This window comes from Bos indicus, chromosome 20, assembly GCF_029378745.1.
Source record: "Bos indicus isolate NIAB-ARS_2022 breed Sahiwal x Tharparkar chromosome 20, NIAB-ARS_B.indTharparkar_mat_pri_1.0, whole genome shotgun sequence".
Classification (NCBI taxonomy): domain Eukaryota; kingdom Metazoa; phylum Chordata; class Mammalia; order Artiodactyla; family Bovidae; genus Bos; species Bos indicus.
This window is the reverse complement of record NC_091779.1, coordinates 37,931,350-37,953,113: the sequence shown is the minus strand read 5'-3', so window position 1 is coordinate 37,953,113 and position 21,764 is coordinate 37,931,350. Positions and strand designations below refer to the sequence as shown.

The following is a 21,764-nucleotide window of genomic DNA, read 5'->3' as shown; positions in this document are numbered from 1 at the left end:
AATCTCAACCAGTCCTGGACCAGTGAACAAAACTAGGGATAAAATAAGAACTGTAATTTTTTTTAAAGATTTATATTTCTAAGATTATTTAATAAACATGGAGTCAACTGGGTTTTCTGACACCAGCCCCCCCCCAAAAAAATGACACCACTTTTTAACTGCATGAATATTTAAGTGATTTGTAACTATTCAAAGAGCTTTTGAAACATACAGAAGCCTATTTTGTAAACTATGTCTTAAAATAATGGTGTCAACAGTCAACAAACACTGAGCTACTTTTATCCAGCAAATAAAAAAGCTAAAATAAACCCTTAACAATATATAGCTTTTCAAAACAATGACAATTATTAGACATCCCTGCAAATATTAACATTCATTGGATAATTTATCTCTTATTCTAACCCTTTCATTTTCTCCTGCCAAGCTCGTGGTTTGTGAATGCTTCATATGATACAACTCCAAGTCGTTTTTTTCTCTGAAGTCAGCATTCTCTTTAAAAATAAAAGACAGCAAGTCTAATATTCACATTTAATCTATTTCATAGCTTTGTTATGTCTTCCTAGAAAATTAAGAATTTTAGGTACATTAGTCTATTATATACAATACAGACAAGTCAGCCAAATCCATTGGAATGGCTGCTATTATGCCAGAATCATGTAGAAACCAGAGATTAGAGGTAAGTGGGGACAGAAAAGCAGCAGAGGTAAAGAGAAAGAAAAGTCAGGAGAGAGACGCTGAGTCCAAAACAAACAGCGAATTTAGTGTCATTCTCACATGCAAGTTTATCAAGATTAGTCAACTCATAGAATTTTGGTTTCAGGGAAATTATTTTTTTAAGGCAGCAATAAAACTCACAGTCCCTTTAGAGTGGGTATACTTCTTCTTAAATTGTCCACTGCTACAGCCCAAGAATAAGACATTCTAGGTTAGAACAAATAGGAGAAAGAAAAAAATTGGGCTTTTAAAATGTTCTTAAGTTTAAGAACATTATAAATGAGGCAGGAATAATATTGCCACACTTCACATTTTCCAAGCAAAGCACTTCAGTTTTCAGGAAAACTACACTTCTATTGCACACACTAAAGAAAAGCACAGACTTAGCCCGGCTCTGTTATTTATTAATTGTGTGACTTGGGGCAATTTACTTCACCTCTCTGAGCCACAGATTGCCCTATAAAATGGAGATAATGACAGCATCAATATTTATTCAATCTATAAATATTTATTAAGTGCCTAATGTTTTAATAAGCACTGTGCGAGGTACTAGGGATTTAATAGACACAATCTTCCAGAAGTTTATATTCTAGTATGCAGGTCAGAAATTTTACAGTAATAATTACCAACTATTTAGAGCGTTTACTGCTTTAAGCAATAAACAAGACACTATATAAGAAATAATACAAGATGGCCTTGAAACAGCACTGCCAGGAGGAAGGCGTGTACAGGCAGAGCAGTTCAAAAAATAAGTAATAAGTTCTCATGACAACTCAATGCTGGATCTGGAATTAGAAACACTGGGTTTACATGATGGTTCTGATGCTAAATTAAACATATGAGCTTGGCCAAGTGATTTGAATTCTCCAAATCTCAGTTTTTTCACTGAGAAATACAACCACTTTTCTCACAGAGTTGCTATGAGCATACCCGTGACAACACACACAGCATGCACAGTGCCTGACACGCAGCAGGCATTCAGTAAGTGTTCACTTCCTTTCTGCCTACGTCTGTGTCATAGACTCTTTCAGAGTAATTTCTAATATTTCCAGTAGTTAAGGCTTTCTCAGTAGCAACAGAAGCCCACCCACTGCTGTCCTTAATCTTAGTAAAGATACCAGGTGAGGCATCAAAGACCACAAGAAGAACCAGCGTCGGCATCAGGGGTAAACCCACCAAAGCACTGCCACCACAGGAAACAGAAGCGTCCGATCGGACACCTCCTAACGGGCCCTCACTGAATTTCCGTAAGTCAGTCATTGATCCCAATTTTCCTCCTTTTGTAAGTTATTTTTAGTAAGTACAAATCATAAAGCAACGCTAGTAGAAGCTCTCAGAAGTTATGACCTTCAAAATATACAAACAGAATAATGTAAGCCCTTAAATGGCTTCCCTTGAATAAGCATAAACTCACAAAACATCTTTACCTTTGTCATCTACTTATTTTAATGGAGACTTTTTCCAATCTCATTTTAAGGTTGTTCTCTTCTGCCTGTCTTTAGCAATAGTGATGAGATTATATCACTGTTATATTCTCTTCCTCTCTCTTGTGACATAAATGTATCCATTACTCATTTCCATATTGCTTCAAACTTGATATGCTATAGTTTTTTCTGTTGCTGCATAAGTCTTACTATATTAAAATAAGTACATCTTTACACTTTACCATATTTTTAAGTTCTTTAAAGTATATATTTTTATTTGATTTCTTGAAGAATACATTTTACTTTTAATAATTTTTAATTATGTATTTTACTAGCTTCCAAAACATTAAGACACAACTACTTTTATCTTATTCGTTTTTATATTCCTAGTTCACATAGCAGGTGTGCAATATATCTTACTGCATAAATTTAAAATTATATTAAAATAATTACAACTCAAAAAGATAATTCAAATCATTCTGTTGAATCAGGTTTTGTTCTCTTCAATACTACCTCCAGTAGTAAGTTAATGGCTAAAATGTGTGTTTTTTTTTTAAGACAAATTATTCTCATCATAATTAAACTTACTATAAAAGAATATGACTTATAATGAAGAGAATTTCAGAAAATTTGAAACTCTCAGGGAATCAATTACATGACCTTCAAAAGGTCACATGGTTCTGGTAGCAGGAGAGTAGAATACAGATTTATCTCTAATCTTCCATCCCTAACTCCCTTACAACAACAAAAATGAGAAAGAAAGTTCTAAATGTACCACCAAGAGTTAAATTAACTTTACATTATGGCAGTCATTTTACAATTAGTAACTAGGGTCACACAAATTTTCTGCAAAAAATTCTGCTGACAATTTAAGCCTAAGTTATATTCAACACTCACAAAATAGATTTTATCAGTAATAAAACATATACTGTGTTTTTATATTCCCACTGAAGAACTTCACTAACCTTAATTTTTGGTAATAATGGTTACAAGTCTTAAGCTGTCAATACTCTTGCCTTATGATGTTGCACTGAAAAGGATCAACATTACTTATGCAGTATTCTTGTCAAAAATGCTTAGTCTGAATTTTATCATGCAAAGTAAAAAAAAATCATACAAATCTAAAATAAGGAATATTCTGCCAATATTCTGCAATTGGCTTAAACCATTTAAAAATGTAAAAATCATAAATGACAAAACAGGGATGGGACTAAAAACTATTCTTAATTCAATCTAAAGGGCTATGATGGCCAAATAAGATTAATTAAAAAAATAAGTAATATTTTTGTGTTCTCCTTAACTGGATCCTGGATCAAAACAAGCAAATAAATAAATCAACTTTATGAAACATTAAGACAATCAGTAGAGAAATTTTAATATGAACAGTGTATAAGATCAAAGTTTTATATCAACTGCAAATATATGCCTATATATCATTCTCTTAAACATTTATAAAGCACCTATATAATGGATGAAAGGCTCAGGGAAATATTGCAGTAAAGAAATCTGAGTAACTTTGTTTAATGTAGGGCTTCACAAACATTTTTGGTAATGAAACTTTCTTTCTTCTTAACATGTATTAATGTGTACAAAGGTGTGGAAATATTTCATTTAATAATTCATTTTTCTTATATAGAATTAATTATTCACAAATCTTAGGTGGTAGAAATTTAATAAAGAGTTTAAAATTACTAAAATATTAAATTTTAAACTCAAGATGACAAGTTTAAAAGTACCTGGATGATAAACTCTCCCCAATGAAGACTTCATTTAGTGCTCTCACTGGCAAGAGCTGGGGTCCAGAAGCCTCAAACCCTGCAGAGAATGCAAGAAAAATCCAAGAGAGTGCCTTAAAACTTCAGAAATATTATCATATAAATTTTATAAAATATTAAAATATTTGTCTTAATAGCGTCTATAGCTTAACATTAACATATGAATTAAATTTTAAAGTATTCATAATATAGAACCATAAAATCATTTAAACATTATAGCTGCAATGAGTAAATAAACCTTAGTTTTTCTTGAAACAATTTTTCAAGAGTGATGAAATATACTGATATTTATTCACAGCATAAGATTCAAGTTGTCACACCGCTAAGTTTTGCTCCAACTACAACCTGCTTCAGAAGTAGAGATGATGGAGTTCTTCCAAGGGAGAGTCATTTCTGGATTCAAGCAGCAAATTACTTGCATGGCTCATGTATGAAGCCAAATCAGTTATGTTAAAAGTCAGATTATTTCTCAAATAGAAAACAGAGAATGTTTTTCAGCAATGGCAGCTCTGGAGAACAGTGCCACATCTCCTTATATGACTCCTAAAAAAATGTCATCTTTATTTTTTTTTTTTTCATCTTTATTTTACTCAAGGTTCTGTGCACACAACTTATGTAACCTTCCTTGATGATTACTTAAACCGCACTTTATCACACAAAATCCTCCAAAGAATCCCACTGCTTTCTGGATCAAAGTGTGATTTTCACCTTCAAATGGTCCCCTTTACTTTTTGTCTTTAACCAGTCCCCAGCCTGAGATGCCAGCCCTTTCTTCCCAGGGTCACCAATAGGTTCGCCGCACCCAGGTGTCTCCTGCTGGGCATGCACTATGGAACAAGATACCTTTTCTGTCTCCTCCACTTTTTTTTCTTAGTCAAAGCTAAACGTTTACTTCAACTGAGGCAGCAGCTAGCCTCTAAGATGGTCCCCCATGATTCCTGCCTCCTGGTATTCACATGCTTATATAACTCTTCCTTTCACATCACACCAGAATTAGTCTATGCAACCAACATAAGGCAGAAATGATGGTATGTCACTTCTGAGATTTGGTTTAAAAAGACAGCCTGGCTTCTCCCTTGGTCACTCCCTCTCCCAGATCACTTGTTCTGGGGGAAGATATTCCATAAGCAGTCCAATGGAGAAGCCAACACAGTGAGGACCTGAAGCCGCCTGCTAACAGCCACGTGACGAGCTGTGGTGCAGATCTTCCAGTCCAGTTATGTGTCCCGGCCAACAGCTTGACTGTCACCTCTTCAGAGACCCTAAACCTGAACTAACAAGCTAAGCCTCTCTTGGATTCTTAACTTTCATAATCTCTGTGAAATCACAAGTATTTTGTATTAAGATGGTAAACTCTGGGATAATTTGCTGTCTTAAGATTTTGTTTTAGGTTAATATGTATAAATAGACATTAGACACTTAATACTCTATAAAACTTTCCACCACTGTCACCAACACAACCACCAATTTAATATTCTCCTCTGACTTGTAGCCTATTTGTTTATATGCTTATTGAATGTTAATTACATGTATAATTTCTTTTGGATTTTAACTGTCTAAAGTGACCCAACTATTCTTTCAATTACCACAAGTTGCTATTACAATACCATGGAATCTTTAAAAATTTATTTGACTAAATTATATAATGGGCTAACATTATCAGCTAGATCTCACAATACAGAAGGAATCTGATACAAAAAGGTATATAAGAATGATGTGTTTGATCAAATTTGATTGTACTTAAGACTGCATAATTAACTTCTGATATTGTCTTAATTTGGTACTAAATATATTCACATTTTTACAACTAACAAGTTTTGCCAACGTAAAAAGTTAAAATTTACAGTTTAAATTATTTCTCTTTACATAGTGTAATCACTAATGGAATGTTTTGTATCTCCTCACAGATTTTCTACAAATGTTCACTAACAGTAAGTACTCACTAAACATTGCTCTGTACTCAGTTGCCAAGTCATGCCTGAGGCAAGAATACTGGAATGGGTTGCCATTTCCTTCTTCAGGGGATCCTCCCAATCCAGGGACGGAACCTCTGTCTCCTGCACTGGGAAGCACGTTCTTCACTGCTAAGCCGCCAAGGAAGCCGTCACTATATATTAGTAACTGATAAATCTTAAGTCTCACCAAACTGTAACCATATGTTTTTCTTTTGTATGGTCTTAACTTTTTATGTGTATTCCTGTTTCTCCTCATCCTAATTTTCCTTTCTGTATATAGCACTTTTACTATATGTGTTTGCTGAATTTCACCTGAAATCTTTTATCAAAGGAGGAAGAGAATATATAAAATTGCTTCAAGTCTCATTAATCATCTTAATTCTGCTTATATTTCTTTCATGCTAATTGACTACCAAACATTATTTAATCATTAAACTGTTCATTTACACCTTGCTTCAACAAAACACGAAAAGATGGACTCAATAGCAATTGACAATTTTCTATTCAAGAGAATCCATTACAAAATTAATCATTAATTTATATTTTTAAGTATAGAATTGTTACGTGACAGAAACCATAATCCTGAGCAATTCTCTCACACTGTCAGACTATGTTTCTGGAGCTACCCACCTTGGGTATACTCATGGAACTAGTAATGGCCAATGGAATATGAGCAAAAGTAGTGAAAAGGCCTGGCTCCTACAACTTCCTTAAGAATCCCCCATGCTCTCACTGTCTTCTCCCCATAGTTACAAAGGACCACACAGAAGATCAAAAGCCTTAGAAGACAGTAGGAGCCACTGTTTGGAGGTTGCCTGAAAACTCCTTGGACATGAGCTGAACTATAAATAAAACTTCAATATGTTAAGCCACTGAGATTCTAGGATTGTTTATCAAATCAATTCACTTATCCAAATTAATACAACTAGGCTTGCAAATAAAAAGTTACAAGTTTATGTGATTAAAAGTTTTCTTTAACAAATAAATAAACTCTACCTTCCCTTGACTTAGCATGCACGCACATCATTATGTCATTCTTGGGCTTTCCTGGTGGCACATACAGTAAAGAATCTGCCTGAAATGTGGGAGACCGGGGTTCAATCCCTAGGTCAGGAAGATCCTCTGGAGGAGGGTATGGCAACCCACTCCAGTATTCTTGCCTAGAGAATTCCATAGACAGAGGAGCCTGTTGGGCTACAGTCCATGGGGTCGCAAACAGTTGGAGACAACTGAAGCAACTTAGCACGCACACACCTTCCCTTGAGGGTATAATGGTAATAAAAATGAACTCCTCTTCATTAATTTGTATACAACCCAGGTGGCTCAGGTGGTAAAGAATATGCCTACAATGCAGGGGAGCCTGGTTCAATCCCTGGATCAGGAAGATGCACTGGAGAAGGAAATGGCAACCCACTCCAGTATTCCTGCCTGGAAAATTCCATGGACAAAGAAGCATGGTAGGCTACAGTCCATGTGGTTGCAGAGTCAGACATGACTGAGCAACTGAGCACACCACATACATAATCTAGTTAAGGACAGATAACACTAAATAGAAAATTTTATTTGATTCAAGTTAAATCATCCTTCTTGCAAAAAAAACAGGATTTTTTTCTCTTTAATCCTGTGTTCCAAATTAAAAAGCTAAACCAGGGATCAAACATGGTGGTATATTTATAATCTCAAACCTACTCCTATATTCAAAAATCCCAAATGGCAGTTTCTTAGGAAGTGTTCCCTGCCAACCTGAAGAGAATTTAAATAGGAAACATGAGATATATCTTGAAATCTTCCTAATTTTTTCTCAGAAAATAAAGCTCTTTATCAAGGAAAAAACCCTCTAACAAAAAAGTTCTCTAAAACAGTGCCAACACTGTAAATGTTATATAATTGCTAATAACAATAATATTAATAATTAATATAAAATTTACAGTGTTGTTATTGAGAAATCTGAAACTACTCTGATTCCAGATTCTTCATGTATAAAATAACCTGCTCCAACCACAATAACCACCACTATCACCACTTCCTTTCTGGAAGCTTGCAAGAGGTTTGCTTTATCCCTAGTATACTAACACGCCTCAGTGTGGGACCTTTTACCATTGATTATATTAAGTATTTTGTGTGTTCCTTCATTCAGAGACTGGTGCCTAAGTTTTGAATAATTTTTTTTTAATTCTTTTTGAGTATTTCTTGTGCTTTTACTAGAACTACCAGTAACCAGATGTAAATATCCTGAATATTACTAAGTTTATATGTAATTTGTTTCTATATATATATATTTTTTTCTATATATATTTAGTTTATAAGCTAAAACCAGTGAATCTGAGCAATGAATCTACATCCTATATACTGTTGGTGAAAACAACCAAATCCTGAACATCTTTCGATGACAGCAATAACTTGTTTTGGTGAAATATAAAGTAAAATTTCTAGTTAAGATTTTAAAATCTTTTAAAAAAATTAAAATCTTAATAGTTACTGCAGTCTTTCAAAAACAATAATAGGAAATCTGCTTATGAATGACTTGCAAGATTTCCAGATTTTTAAAAACTAGTTATTTAAAAATTTTCTAAAATCAAATGACTTTTTTTCAGGGGAAGAAAAACCATCTTTAAAACATGCATTAACTCACAGTTTAGGAACATCTAACCTATAAAGCTATAAATCACCATGAAAAACTGAAAAAAATAAATATAAGTAAACATCAAATACCACAACCAGACAGAAACAAAGCTGGAAAACAGTTATGTAAAGATAGCTTTTCCTGATAAAGTTTAGTCAAGAAATGAAATGCAAGAGGAAATAATATCCTTTTATACAGTCCACAGATATTTAGGATATCTCTTGGGATCTTCTTGCATTACGAAAATCTTACAGTTATGGGACAAAGTGGGAAAATACTGCTAAATATAATCCTCAAATTAGCTCAAATCTGAGAATTCATCTTAACACAACAAAAAAGCTGCATATCATTTTATGCTAATATTCCCTTAGCATCTTACACAAATATTTGAAATACAAATCTTAAGCTGAGATGCAAAAATTTCCTAACAAATAGATTTTTTAATCAATAACTAGACCCATAGTAAATATATGTAAATGCAAATATATAAATGTATAATTATTATGAAGTCTTCCACAGATTAGTTCATTTTCTTTCAACCACTTTCTTTTTCCTTTTTGACATTTCAAAGATTAAGACCAAGACTCTTTCCTTAAATATCAAGTACCCTCTCAGACATTTTATAGTCCTTCCCTTATCAATGAGTTTTCAAACCCACCCTAGAAAAAAAATTGTTATGGAAATATGCTATATTTCTTATTTCAGAATCTAATCATAAAAATTTTTACAACTCAAGTAGTTCATTGTACTTCCTTAAATGTAGTCAGTGGCACTGAAATCCCCAAATAATTATAAATGATTACTTTCAGAAATTAAAGATCAAAGGAACTGTAAAGTACATATTGCCCCAAACACACTTAATTCCCAATCCACCTACTTTCATCATGAACTCTTTCAATGTTGAAGGCTCTACTATGCTGATTCAAACTCAGCTGCTGTTCATGGAGGTCCACAGGAATGGGGTTGATGCCAGTCCCTTCAAGATATAACCTAATTCGCTGCCTCCACAACCACCTTAGGGTGAAGAAAAAGCAAGTTATATTGAAATAGAATAAGCTAAACAAAGGATTAGACATTATAATTTCTCCAAATTAAAAAAATTCATATTAAACAACTAGTTATCCCATGAACTAATTACCCCAGAAATATCTAAAACCCACCACAAATTCCTGCTCAAAAACAGATTTAGATGGCAATATCTACCTTATCTATGCTGCTGCTACTGCTGCTAAGTCGCCTCAGTCATGTCCGACTCTGTGCGACCCCATAGACAGTAGCCCACCAGGCTCCCCCATCCCTGGGATTCTCCAGCCAAGAACACTGGAGTGGGTTGCCATTTCCTTCTCCAGACCCCTCAAAAAACATGAATTAAAGTCAAATTATTTATCAAGTATCCATTAAATCCCATATATGGAGCTAATGTAGTTGTGTTTTACTTATCAAAAAGTATAATATATATAAAAAAAGAAAACATTATGAAATTAAAACATTATGTTAAGGTGGTCAGATTATATAAAAATTCCTTCCCTAAAATTCTGTAATAATGTTTTTCTGTTTTATTATTTTTTTTTTTACATAAGAATTCAATAACAAATACTATAACACTTAAGATTACATCTAAAACTTCAATGACTTTTTAGTGGGGAAAAAAAAAAAGGAATCAAGTTTAATTGATTTTAAAATCAAAAACTGACATATCAAAAAGCCAATGGGACAGATTCTACTAGATAAGTACACAAAAATATACTCCTACTTGGAATATATTAGTCATCTGTAAGGGTGCTAAACTTCTGAGATGAGCAGAAACTGAAAACTCGCTACTAAGAAACTCGCTACTAAAAAAAAGATTTCAGAAGTCAAGAAGATTTAATACAATTTCACAAACACCTAGAGAAAAGGTTTTCTCAAACTATAAAATCTAGGCTAAGTCAGCGAAAAATAGTAGTCCAACTTAGCTCTAATTAATTGGTCTACCTCATCTTAACTCTTCCCTCTACCCTTCTCTCTTCAGGGCAGTCTGACTACTGAACAAATTAAGTGAAAGGAATATTTTTAAAAAAAACATCTCCACTGGTTAGGAAATACTTAACATGTAAGAGAGAGATACCAGGAATACTTAACATGTAAGACAGAGATACCAGGAATCTCTATAGTTAGAATAAATCCAACCCTCAGACACTCTGGATGGGAGAAGATGAGGGTGAAAAATACAAAATCTCAGAGAACTTAAACATTTAATTTTCACCAACAGTCTTAATCATCTTTTTACCAAACTGCTAAAAGCATGTAAGGTTAAAGTAGAGACATGGCCTCTATCTCACTGAAGGAGAAAAACCTCTACTTAACAATTATATTATAGCCCAAGTGGCATTCGGCAAGGTTTCTCCACATAGTTCCAATAGGTTTGGGAGAAGCCAAGTTAGATGTGTTTGTGACTCAGCTAATGTATTATTTTTTATGTATTATATAAATTCCTTTTTATGGCTACAATTATGGACTAATCCAAATATTACCTAATTTGTTCTGTTTAACAGCATTTTTAATGACACACATTAATAAAATAATTATATAAAAATAAGATTATCTTAACAAGATAATTATAGAGCAATAGTAAGAAATTCCTACCTGAACTCACCACGATAGAACTTCTGCAAGGCTTCTGGGAAGGAATGCGTATATCGAACAGGAAGACATAAATGACCCTCAGACCTTTATTTTAAAGGGATTTGGGTGGTATAAAGGGAAGAAGAAATAAAAGTACTCAATTCAAAAGGTATCATTAAACTACAAAAATCAGACATGAATATTTTTGAATTTCTACTCTATAATTCATTTTGCCACATATTTATATTTTCAACAAGAACCAAAAAAAAAAAGAAGACCAAATAGAAATAGTAGTTTACATCCAGGTTTAATGCCATAATACAACTAAGTTTCCACATTACAGTAAAACTAACAGCAAATTTGCCACTGATTGATATCCCTGCAAAATTATCTAATGGTGTAGTGATGTTTGCATCTTAACATCTATATTACTTAACTACTAACTCTGGGCAAGTCACTTTAGCATCAGCTTCTTTATCTCTAAAAGGGTCGTAAAACCACCAATCTCAAAAGGTTATTCTGAGGAATCAAACTGTTTATGTGAAAGTTTTTGAACCATAAACCCCTTATAAATATCTTTTAAGATAATCTCTTACTAAAAGAAAACTCAGCTTAATCTAATCTAACTTCAAGGAGTTAACCAATTCATGAAAGACAGAATTTTTTTTTTAAAAATTGCAAATTACAAACTGTTAACCGCCTATAGGCTGATACAGGAAGATGAGAGGCTATGGCACCTAACATGAGGAAAGGTGTCCAGAAAGTTCAATCATCCTCATTTATGTGATGCTTCAATCTTGAAGGAGAGGTTGACAGTTTGCCTGGCAAACCAAATCAAACCAAACCAAAACAAACCCTTAATAATAATTGTAAATTAACATAAATGTGAAGAGCCACATAAAAGGCTTCTACAAAGCTGTAACTAGTCAATTTATCTGAGATAAATTTATCTAAGAGACTTAGGCAGGGACTAGATTTTTTAAATTTTTATATTTACTGCAATACTCTTATACAGTGCTAAGATTATAAAAGTTGAAAGTGAAAGTTTAAGTCGCTCAGTCCTGTCCGACTCTTTGGGACCCCATGGACTTCTCCAGGCCAGAACACTGGAATGGGTAGCCTTTCCCTTCTCCAGGGGATATTCCCAACCCAGGGATTGAACCCAGGTCTCCTGCATTGCAGGCAGATTCTTTACTAGCTGAGTCACAAGGGAAACCCCTTATATAAAAGTTATCAACAGTCATTTATTTGATAGAATACCTACTGAGGTCACCTGCAGGTCTAAAACACTCAAGAGAGAAAAATCTAGGCCTGGCCTGGAGGATTCAATTTCAGTGTGGCTCACTCACTAGTGCTAACTGCTGGCAAGGTCCTCGAGTCTCTCTCCATGTGAGTCTCCCCACAGGGCGGCCTTGGTATCCTCACATCATGGTGGCTGACTTGCTCAAGAATGAGCAACCCAAGAGACCAACACAGAAGCTACAGTACTATTTATGACCTGGCCTTGGAATGCACACACTGTTCTATCATATTCTGTTGATCCCATGGGCCAGGCCTGCTTACAATGGGAAGGGAACCACATAAAGGTGTAAACAACAAGAGGCTACCTCAAAAGTTGGCTATCACATGCTCTCTACCCCATTTTGATTATTAAGCATTTAAATGTCATAATTATATACAGGGGTTAGCAGAGAGAGTACAGAATACCAAAGAGGAAACTGAAATTATCTATTTAATTTAGTTGAGTCTACCAATGAGCCATCTTAAAGAAGCAGATCCTCCAGCCCAAGTCAAACCTTTGGATGCCTGCAGTTCCAGCTGACATCTGCCTATAACCTCATTAGAGATCCCAAGTTAAAACCATCCAGCCAAACCCTTCCTGGATTCCTGACACACAGAAACCATGGGAGATAATAAATTATTATTACTGTTGTTTTAAGCCTCAAGTTTGCAGATGATTTGTTATGCTGCGTTTGATAACTACTGCAGAGAAGAAGAAACTTAATTGAACATTAACTTCTGGGCTTAAGTATTGTGAGACACCTCACACTTATAAGAAATATAAGTCAGGCAACCTGAATTATGGAACAAGCTAGAGGCCTTATACATTTATGCCTGGGGGTAAAAAGAAAAACCAAAAGACTTCTAGAATATATTATTCCAGGTAGAAATTAGAGAAACAACACCTTCTGCTTCTCAGTTTCAAAATCTTCACAAGCTAATGAATATTAAGCCAGTTTTTAAAGGAGAATACATTTCAACAAACTATATAAAATATGATCACTAAACAATCTCTTACTTTAATGATACAAAAATATATCATTAAAAAGTTTTTCTAAAATGTGTACAATCACTAAAGGCAATTAAAAAATAATTACTGAAGCAATAATCTCAGTTACTTGTGCTCAGGAGATATTTGCTCAGCTAGGTCAGGGTCCTAGCCCTGCTCCCTAAAATCATGTAACTAATCATTCATTTTTCAAGTGTTTATTGCCTACTGACTATGTATAATAATAGTATGCTAGAGAAATTTAGTCCTATACTCAAGGAATTTGTAGTCTGACAGAAGAGACAAACAATCAAGCAGAAAATAATAAGGAGAGATAAGTGCACTCTGTAGAAGGAATCATAGTCAGAGCCCAAGACAGGAAGCAGTCTTGAATTAAAAAGAACTACACAATTGAGTCAGTGGTCTAAGGGCACTCTAGGCGAAAGCACAAATAAAGGCATGAAAAGGACCTCTGGAGAACTCTCTCACTTACTCCTTCCAGCCCTGCTATCTTGCTATCAACAAAGCCCAACACCAGAGCAAAAGCTCCCACAAGTGAGCCTCCAGTCAAGATGTTAGGCTGCTCATCCATTACACTGTGCTTAAGAACAGCTTCAGGTTGGGGCGGCAGGGCGGGGGGCGGGGGAGGAAAACTGAATGAAGGTATAAACTTCCATTTATGAGACAAGAAAGTATTGGAGAAGCAATGTGCCACATGCTGGCTAAAGTTAACAACAGTGTATGGTATATTTGAAAGTTATTAAAGAGAGCAGATCTTAAGAGTTCTCATCATTAGGAAATAAACTTTTCCATCTTTTATTTTTTTTAGCTATATCAGATAATAGATGCTAACAACTTATTGTGGTAATGATTTCACACAACACGTGTTACATTAAGTCATTATGTTGTACATCCTACACTTATACGGTGCTGTATGTCCATTATATCTCAATAAAACTGGGCAAAAATACACTGAAAAAAACCCAAAGAATAGACTTCAGGAAGGACCCTAGAATGTTCCTAGAGAGGCATCAGTCCTTTTTTTAAGCTGAAAAACGTGCCTCTGGGTAAATAAAGATAGATGAAACTAGAAAAGCGGATAAGCAACAGGTGGTGAAACATCATATACATTATGCTAAGGAATTTGCAAGGCATCCTGAAGATCAAAAGGAAACCCTGAAAGACTTTAACTAAGGAGTGGATACAATCAAATTTGCACTTTAGAAAAAATACTAAGGCAAAGTCTGAAGGATGAGTTGGAAAGAGCAAGAATGGAGATTACTGCAGTAATTTAACTCACACACTACAAAGGCCTGAGCTATGATTAGTAACAGTGAGGAGGGCAAGAGATGGACTCAAAGGTAGGATCCCTAAAACTTCACACTAAATACCCGACCAATATGATGAAGGGAGTGAAGGGAGGGGGTGAGGACGAGTCGCCACAGCTTTAGCACCCATTACAATTCCATTCATCAAGTATGGCAGTGGGGAAAGGAGACAAGTCCATTTGTAGATACATTACTTTTAACTGCCACCAGATACATTCAAGTGGAAGCCAGTATGGCTACAACAGCATGAAGAAAGAGAAAATAATAGGACATAAGGATACAGAATAGTCAGAAGCCAGATAATGTAGAGTCTTGAATGTCACAGTGAGGGTGATCAACCATCCCCATTTGTCCGAGACAGACAATTTTCCCAGGACGAAGGACTTTCGGTGCTAAAACTGAGAAAATCCCAAGCAAACCAGGATGAGAAGGAACTGGTCATCCTAGTCATTGTAAAATTAATTTTATCCTGAGTTAGATGTGGAGCCACAGTAAGACTCTGAGCAGAGAAGTCTATCTAATATTACCAAACTTTTATAAAACAGTCACTGTGGCTGCAGTGGACAGAGACTAAAATAAGGTAAGAGTAGAAGCAAGATCACTGTTGGATATAAAGATTCTGGAGTCACCAGAATCTTAGTTAAAACGACAGATGTTAATCAGTTATTCTGGAGATAGTACAGAAAAGGAATAGAAAAGACTTATCTATGACTAAGTAGAAAGATAATGGTAGAAAATATTTTAATTTGTCAGGAAAGTGAAGGAAGAGAGAATTAAGAAAAAAACAGAGGGGATCAACACACTGAAAATCAAAGGGCAGATTTATTAGAATTGAGGAAATAGGTCTGCTATTAAGGAACGAGGCTATGGTCAGAGAGATTTGAGAGATGGGGAAATTCTAGATGACTGCAAATTCCAGATATGATCATGGTTGTGAGTGGCTGGAACAGAATAAGGTTATATGTCAGAGAAGCTGAAGAAAGGGGGAAAAAGTGCTAACAGGGTTTGATTTATTTATTAAGTCAATGAAGTCACCCAGGAAGTCAGTGGAGGCATACTTAGGAATGTAGATAAGAGCCTAAGTAAGGGTAGAAGATGCAACATCATTAACTCATCCATCACCAGCAACACCAAAGGTCACCAGTACTCACCTCAATCAAGGGTTCAGGTATTTTCAGCTACAGACACTACTCCCAAACTACCTGGGAAATCAGATGTGAGGGCCTGTCCATCCCGAATCATAATTTTCTACCACCAGTGCCAGGGCAATGCATATGTATTTCTCCTGCCTAAGCTAACAAAAGAGAGCTAATACCTTGAGAATAACTACAAAGAAGAGAAATCTTCTAAAGGTAGAGATCAATTCTACATGCCTAGATTTCATCACCAAAATGGTTCTGGTACATAGTTCTAACATTCATGATAGCCAGGAAGGGTGATGTTTCCACTCACACAGCAAGCACCATGGCAGACACCCTGTAGCAAGAGGATAAAGAGCTTCCAAACTTTAAGATTCATCATAAATACATACTATGCAAAGCAAAGAATAAATGTTTGTATGTATAACAGGTAAAAAAAATTCTTTTTCCCTACCGTTCTGGGTCGGTGTTTACGCCAATAACTGGTTTAAGTCTGTCCAAGACTTTACTTGCCGCCAAGAGCATCGTGCCATCCCCTGAAGGACACAAAGCATTAAACACTAGTTTTGTAACAAGTCTGATTAACAACACTGTGAACATTAGTTCTTTTAGCAATCACACCCCACCCCATCCTGTTGGCTGCCACAGCCCCTCCACTTCCCTTCTACCCACTCTTCTTTGTATTCTCTCTCCAACGCTAATCCAGAGTTTCTAAGAGTGGCAAGAGTGACACTTTAGGCCAGGTAATTGTTCTGTTTTGGGGGTTGTCCTGAGCCTGTAGGGTGAGGGGCAGTATCCCTGGCCTCTACCCATTAGATGCCAATAGTGGCCCCCAGGTGGGAGCCACTATTCTAACCCTATCACTTCTTTTAACCATTCCTCTTTCCCTCTCTCATACCATCAGTCCAAATTCACAAATTATTTTAATGAGAATACATCCAAAGTGTCCAACTTTGCATTTTTCTCCCCACCAAAAAAAAAAAACCCATAAAGGTTTATAAAGAATGGTCACTAATGTAATAATACAGCTCAGAAAAAAAACAAGCATAAGAATACTGGGACCAAAAAAAAAAAGAATACTGGGACCAAAGAGTGATGGAATTTATCTAATCTCATTAAACTCTTAAACTCAACTATTTTTTAAAGACTGGCATAACTAAACCAAAATACAATTATAAACAATCCTTGTATCATATTTAAAGTTAAAGGCACACCTTAAATATACATACAGAAATACACATGCACAGAACCTCACAGTAACATCATCCACTAAAAAATTAAAATGTTGTATAAAGCACATCTTTTAAAATCTGATTCTAAAAATCTAAAAATTTGTCTTACGGTAGGAATCTGAAAGCTTCATTACAGCTAGCTCACAGGATATTTGGAAATATGACTATTAAAGAGATTTCCATATTCCAACACCTTTACCTCTGCAAAACTATTACCTCCTGCAGCTATGACAGCATCTGCCCATCGAACAGTTTCCTCATCATATTCTCTCCTCTTTACGAGACGAACCTCAATTCCCTCATTCCTAAGATAAAAAAAGTAAAGGGTATATAAAATTTCCACTAACATAAAGCAGTATGTTTTTTGAGAGGCAGATTATTACAATAGAGATGTAAAATAAATTTATTTTACAAACAAATTTATGTTAACTTTGGAAGGTCAGCTTTATATTCATTTAACCACAACAATCAATCAACTATTAACTATAGGAAGCGTATGAATAAACTATCTCAAGTCTCCAATGTGCTTTAAAAACATTTTTTAAAGCCCTTGATCAATAGCAATATTAATTAGAATTTCCTTTTATTTTCTCTACTCTTCCTGACACTAAAATTCATTAATACAAAATGGTCCAAAAGACTAACACTTTGAGAGACAATTTTTTAAAATAAGAGCAAATAGCTATTATTTTAAATTCAACAAATATTGACTGCCTGATAAAAACAGTGACTAAAACACTTCCTAATTTGCATGTCCTCACATTGATTCTCTTGCATACACACACTTATTCACTGACTCATTTGGCCTTTAATTAATGGAAGTTTCTATAATCATAATTTTTAGACATTCAAAAACTATTATAATGAACACCTATATAATCTACTATTCTGTTTAAGAAATAAAACATTATCCTGCAGTTGAAGCCTGCTGTGTACAAAATTAACTGTGTAGAAAAGGCACTTCTTGGGCAGACCAAATAATAACTGACAATCTGAAATTTTCAGAGTACAATAAAAACTTCCTTAAAAATACTCTAATACCAGATCCATTAGCCACAATATAATTTTCTTAAAATGATTCTATAATGGCTATCTCTCCTAAAAATCTAAGTATTAGCTGCTAGTAAAAATTAAAAAATTGAAAGTCCTCAATACAGAAGCCCACTTAACACCTGATCCCACAGACTTACCGTAAACTATCAAGAATGTGCTCTACATTTTTGGTGTGAATATGATGTCGCTCAAGCAGTCCACTGTAGCTAGAGCCTTTCAGTGCGAGCTATATCAAAATAAAACAAATTTTGCCTTATTACATAATATGCTTTACATATTGTATTTCTTTAAAAAGCCCTATATAAGACAGACTGGGTTGTTTTGGGGTTTTTTCGAACATACATTTTAATGGCCATCTGTGAAACCCACAAGTATAAACTTAATTAGAAAGTCTGGTTCCAGAAAATCATAATGTGGTTTTAATACTAAATACAGCATTAAGTTTCCTGAATCAGTATATCCTGAATCCTGAATGTAGTCAACAGGATTTCAAAAGTCCATGTTTTACAGCCTGAGTGTCTTTTTTTTTTTCCTAAATGGATTTTTTAACATGCTGAATTTGGCTACTGAAGACCAAAGATGAACTATTATTTTAGAAAGCAGTCATCTAAAGGTCATCTAATGACCTCTGTTCTACTTGGACTTGCAGCTCTCTTGTATTCCAATTTCTGAACTCTGTCTGAAATTTACACAATCCAAAGGGCTTGCTGGCTGCTTGAGAGTGGATAACTTCTAGATGTAAGGACATATAGTCTTCAATAATTGTTTTTGCTAGATGTTTAGAATATTTTATAATGTCACTATCTTATCATTAATATTCTTTTAAACTATGTGTCTTCTAAAATCATCCACAAAGTAAAATGTTGAGAGGGAAGTTTAGAAACATTCATTTAATCATCAAGTAGGAAACATGCTCACTAGAGTGAACGCTAGAATCAAAAAGCACGTAATCTGGGGGGAACAACAAAAGTAAAACTACTTATAGAAAAACTATCAAAGAAAAAGAAACAAAACAGAAGACCAGCAGAAAAGATCTTCTACAACTAAAGATACACGGGAACCACAGCAAGACAGTAAGAGGTATGAGATGCAGCGCAGTCAAGGCCCACACCCCTGGGTGGACAACCCCCAAATGGGGAGAAGGAATAATTTACAACTGCAGAGCTGCTTCCCAAGGAGCAAGGGGCCAGAGCCCCACACTGACTCCCCAGCCCAGAGGCCCTGCACTGGGAAGACGAGTCCCCAGACATCTGGCTGTGAAGGCCAGTGGGACTTACTTTTAGGAGAACCAGGGCTGTGGGAAATAAAGAGCACACACAAAACTCCACACACTCCAGGACCCAGCACAGAAGCAGCCATTTGAAAAAATCCTGGGTCAGACCCATCTGCTGATCTTGGAGAGGTTCCTGAGGAGGCAGGAGGCAACTAGAGCTCACCCTGACGACGTGGGCCACTGGTGATGGCCACTGTGGGACGCTCGTTCCACCATGAGGGCACTGGCGCTGGCCAACGCCATTGTGGAACTCCCTCTCTAGCTTATTACTGCCACTGCCTGTGGGATGCAAACCCACAGGCCTGCCACCTAAAGACCCCGTGAGCCCATAGGTAACCCCAGACCTAGCCCTGTCCACCTGAGAACCCGAGACCCAGCCCACACACCAGCACGCTCATAGCAGGCCTGGGATCCCCAGGACCCGGCTCCACCTATCAGTGGACCTGTAACAGCCTGGGGGCCGGCTTCACTCACTGGGGAGTGGGGCAGCACAGTTCAAGGCTCCCTGGGCCCTGGCCACCAGTGGGTTGACCCCAACTCCAGGACCTCCAGGGCCCTGCAACCAGAGACTCCAGGACTGCCTCCACCCACCAGTGGGATGGTGCCAACCCCAGGACCCGGTTCTCCCACCAGAGGGCAGGTACCAGCCTGGGGATCCCGTTGACACCAGCCCTACCCACCACTGGGGCAACAGCAGCTCTGGGGCAGCTTGTGCTCTCAACCAGCTGCCAGGATCTGACCCCACCCACCATTAGGCTGACGCCAGCTTTGCGACATCCCCGACCCCACAGCCAGTCATGTCAAGAGCCAGCCCTGCCCATCAGCAGGCCAATACCAGATGTGGAACCCCTACGTGCAACCACCTAGTCCAGAACTCAACTCCACCCACAAGTGGGCCAGCACCAGGTCAAGGGACCCCAGAGCCACACAGCCAGCAGCCTCATGACCCAACCCCACCCCACAGCAGCCAGCACACCAGGCAGGGCCTGACAACCAACCAACACCCCACAGTAGTCAGCTGGCACAGGAGGGCCCATGCAGCCCACACAGGAGGCATCCCTAGAGTATGTAGGTCTGGTGACCAGAAAAAAGTGTGTTGCTGACATGCAAAGGACATCTAAAAAAGGCTGCTTCTCCAAAGCTGGAAAACATAACCAGCCTACCAAATATACAGAAACAAAAACAGCAAATCAGGAATAATGCAGCAGGGAGGAATACGTTCCAAATAAGTGAACAAGATAAAATCGCAGAATTAAATGGAGACAGGAAATCTAAGCCTGATAGAGTTCAAGGTAATGATCAAAGAACTCTGGAGAAGATTAAATTAGACGAGTGACAAGTTAAAAGGTTTTTTAAAAAAAGAGTTAGAAAATATAAGGGGCTTCCCTGGTGGCTCAGACACTAAAAAATTTGCCTGCAATGCAGGAGACCCAGGTTCAATCCTTGGGTCTGGAAGATCCCCTGGAGAACAGAAAGGCTACTCACTCCAGTATTCTTGCCTGGAGAAATCCATGGACAGAGAAGCTTGACGGTCACGAGGTCTTAGAGAGTTGGACATGACTGAGCGACTAAAACTTTCACTTCAAAAATATAAAGATGACGAAACAGAGATGAAGAACAATAACTGAAATGAAAAATACACTAGAAGGACTCAACATTATATTAGATGATATAAAGGGATGGATCAGTGAGATGAAAGATATAGTAGTGGAAATCACTGAAGATGAACAGAAAAACAATAAAAAGAAATAAGGACAGTTTAAGAGACCTCTGGGACAACAGTTGCAAAATAAATGAGTCACAGTATGAAATGAGTATGTGGTGATCATTCTGAAATGTTAGAAACATCAATCACGATGCTCTATAACAAGAACATAGTGCTGTAGGTCAATTATACTTCAAAACCAAACTCATTCAGAAAAAGAGAGAAGATCTGTGGTTACTAGAAGGAACAGAGAGTTGGAGGAAAGTAGTCAAAAGGTACAAACTCCCAGTTTTAAGATAAATATTAGAGATGTACAACATGATAATTTTAATTAACACTGCAGTATGTTATATATAAAAGCTGTTCAGAGTAAATCCTTAGAGGTCTCATCACAAGAAAAAAAAATTTCTATTTCTTTAATTTTATATCTATATGAGATGACAGATGCTTACTAAACTTACTGTGATAATCATTTCATGACGTATAAATGTCAAATCATTATGCTGTACACCTTAAACTTACATGGTGCTGTGTAAAAATTACATCTCAAGAGTAGAATTTCTTCTTGTGAATTACTGTAATTCTTTAATAACTCATGCTTAATACATTTACTTAGGGAATACAAGTTCTTTCATTAATTATTTTCATAAACAATGTAGCTGGTTGGCCT

The 21,764-nt window shown here is 36.3% G+C and overlaps 1 protein-coding gene across 3 annotated transcripts in view; it reads right to left on the bottom strand.

The window, feature by feature from the left end:
- Positions 1 to 21,764, bottom strand: part of NADK2 (NAD kinase 2, mitochondrial) — a 45,293-nt gene that overhangs the window by 13,306 nt on the left and 10,223 nt on the right. The window contains exons 2-8 of one of the 3 annotated variants that reach the window (XM_019982975.2): positions 18,254 to 18,342; positions 17,280 to 17,368; positions 16,286 to 16,367; positions 11,117 to 11,200; positions 9,369 to 9,505; positions 3,875 to 3,953; positions 856 to 921 (exon numbers count right to left, since the gene is read on the bottom strand). In XM_019982975.2, the coding sequence (XP_019838534.2) occupies positions 856 to 921; positions 3,875 to 3,953; positions 9,369 to 9,505; positions 11,117 to 11,200; positions 16,286 to 16,367; positions 17,280 to 17,368; positions 18,254 to 18,342 (626 nt within the window). Of the gene's footprint in view, positions 1 to 855; positions 922 to 3,874; positions 3,954 to 9,368; positions 9,506 to 11,116; positions 11,201 to 16,285; positions 16,368 to 17,262; positions 17,369 to 18,253; positions 18,343 to 21,764 lie in introns of those variants that run through there. The other 2 variants (XM_019982976.2, XM_070774761.1) reach the window with 2 other exon arrangements.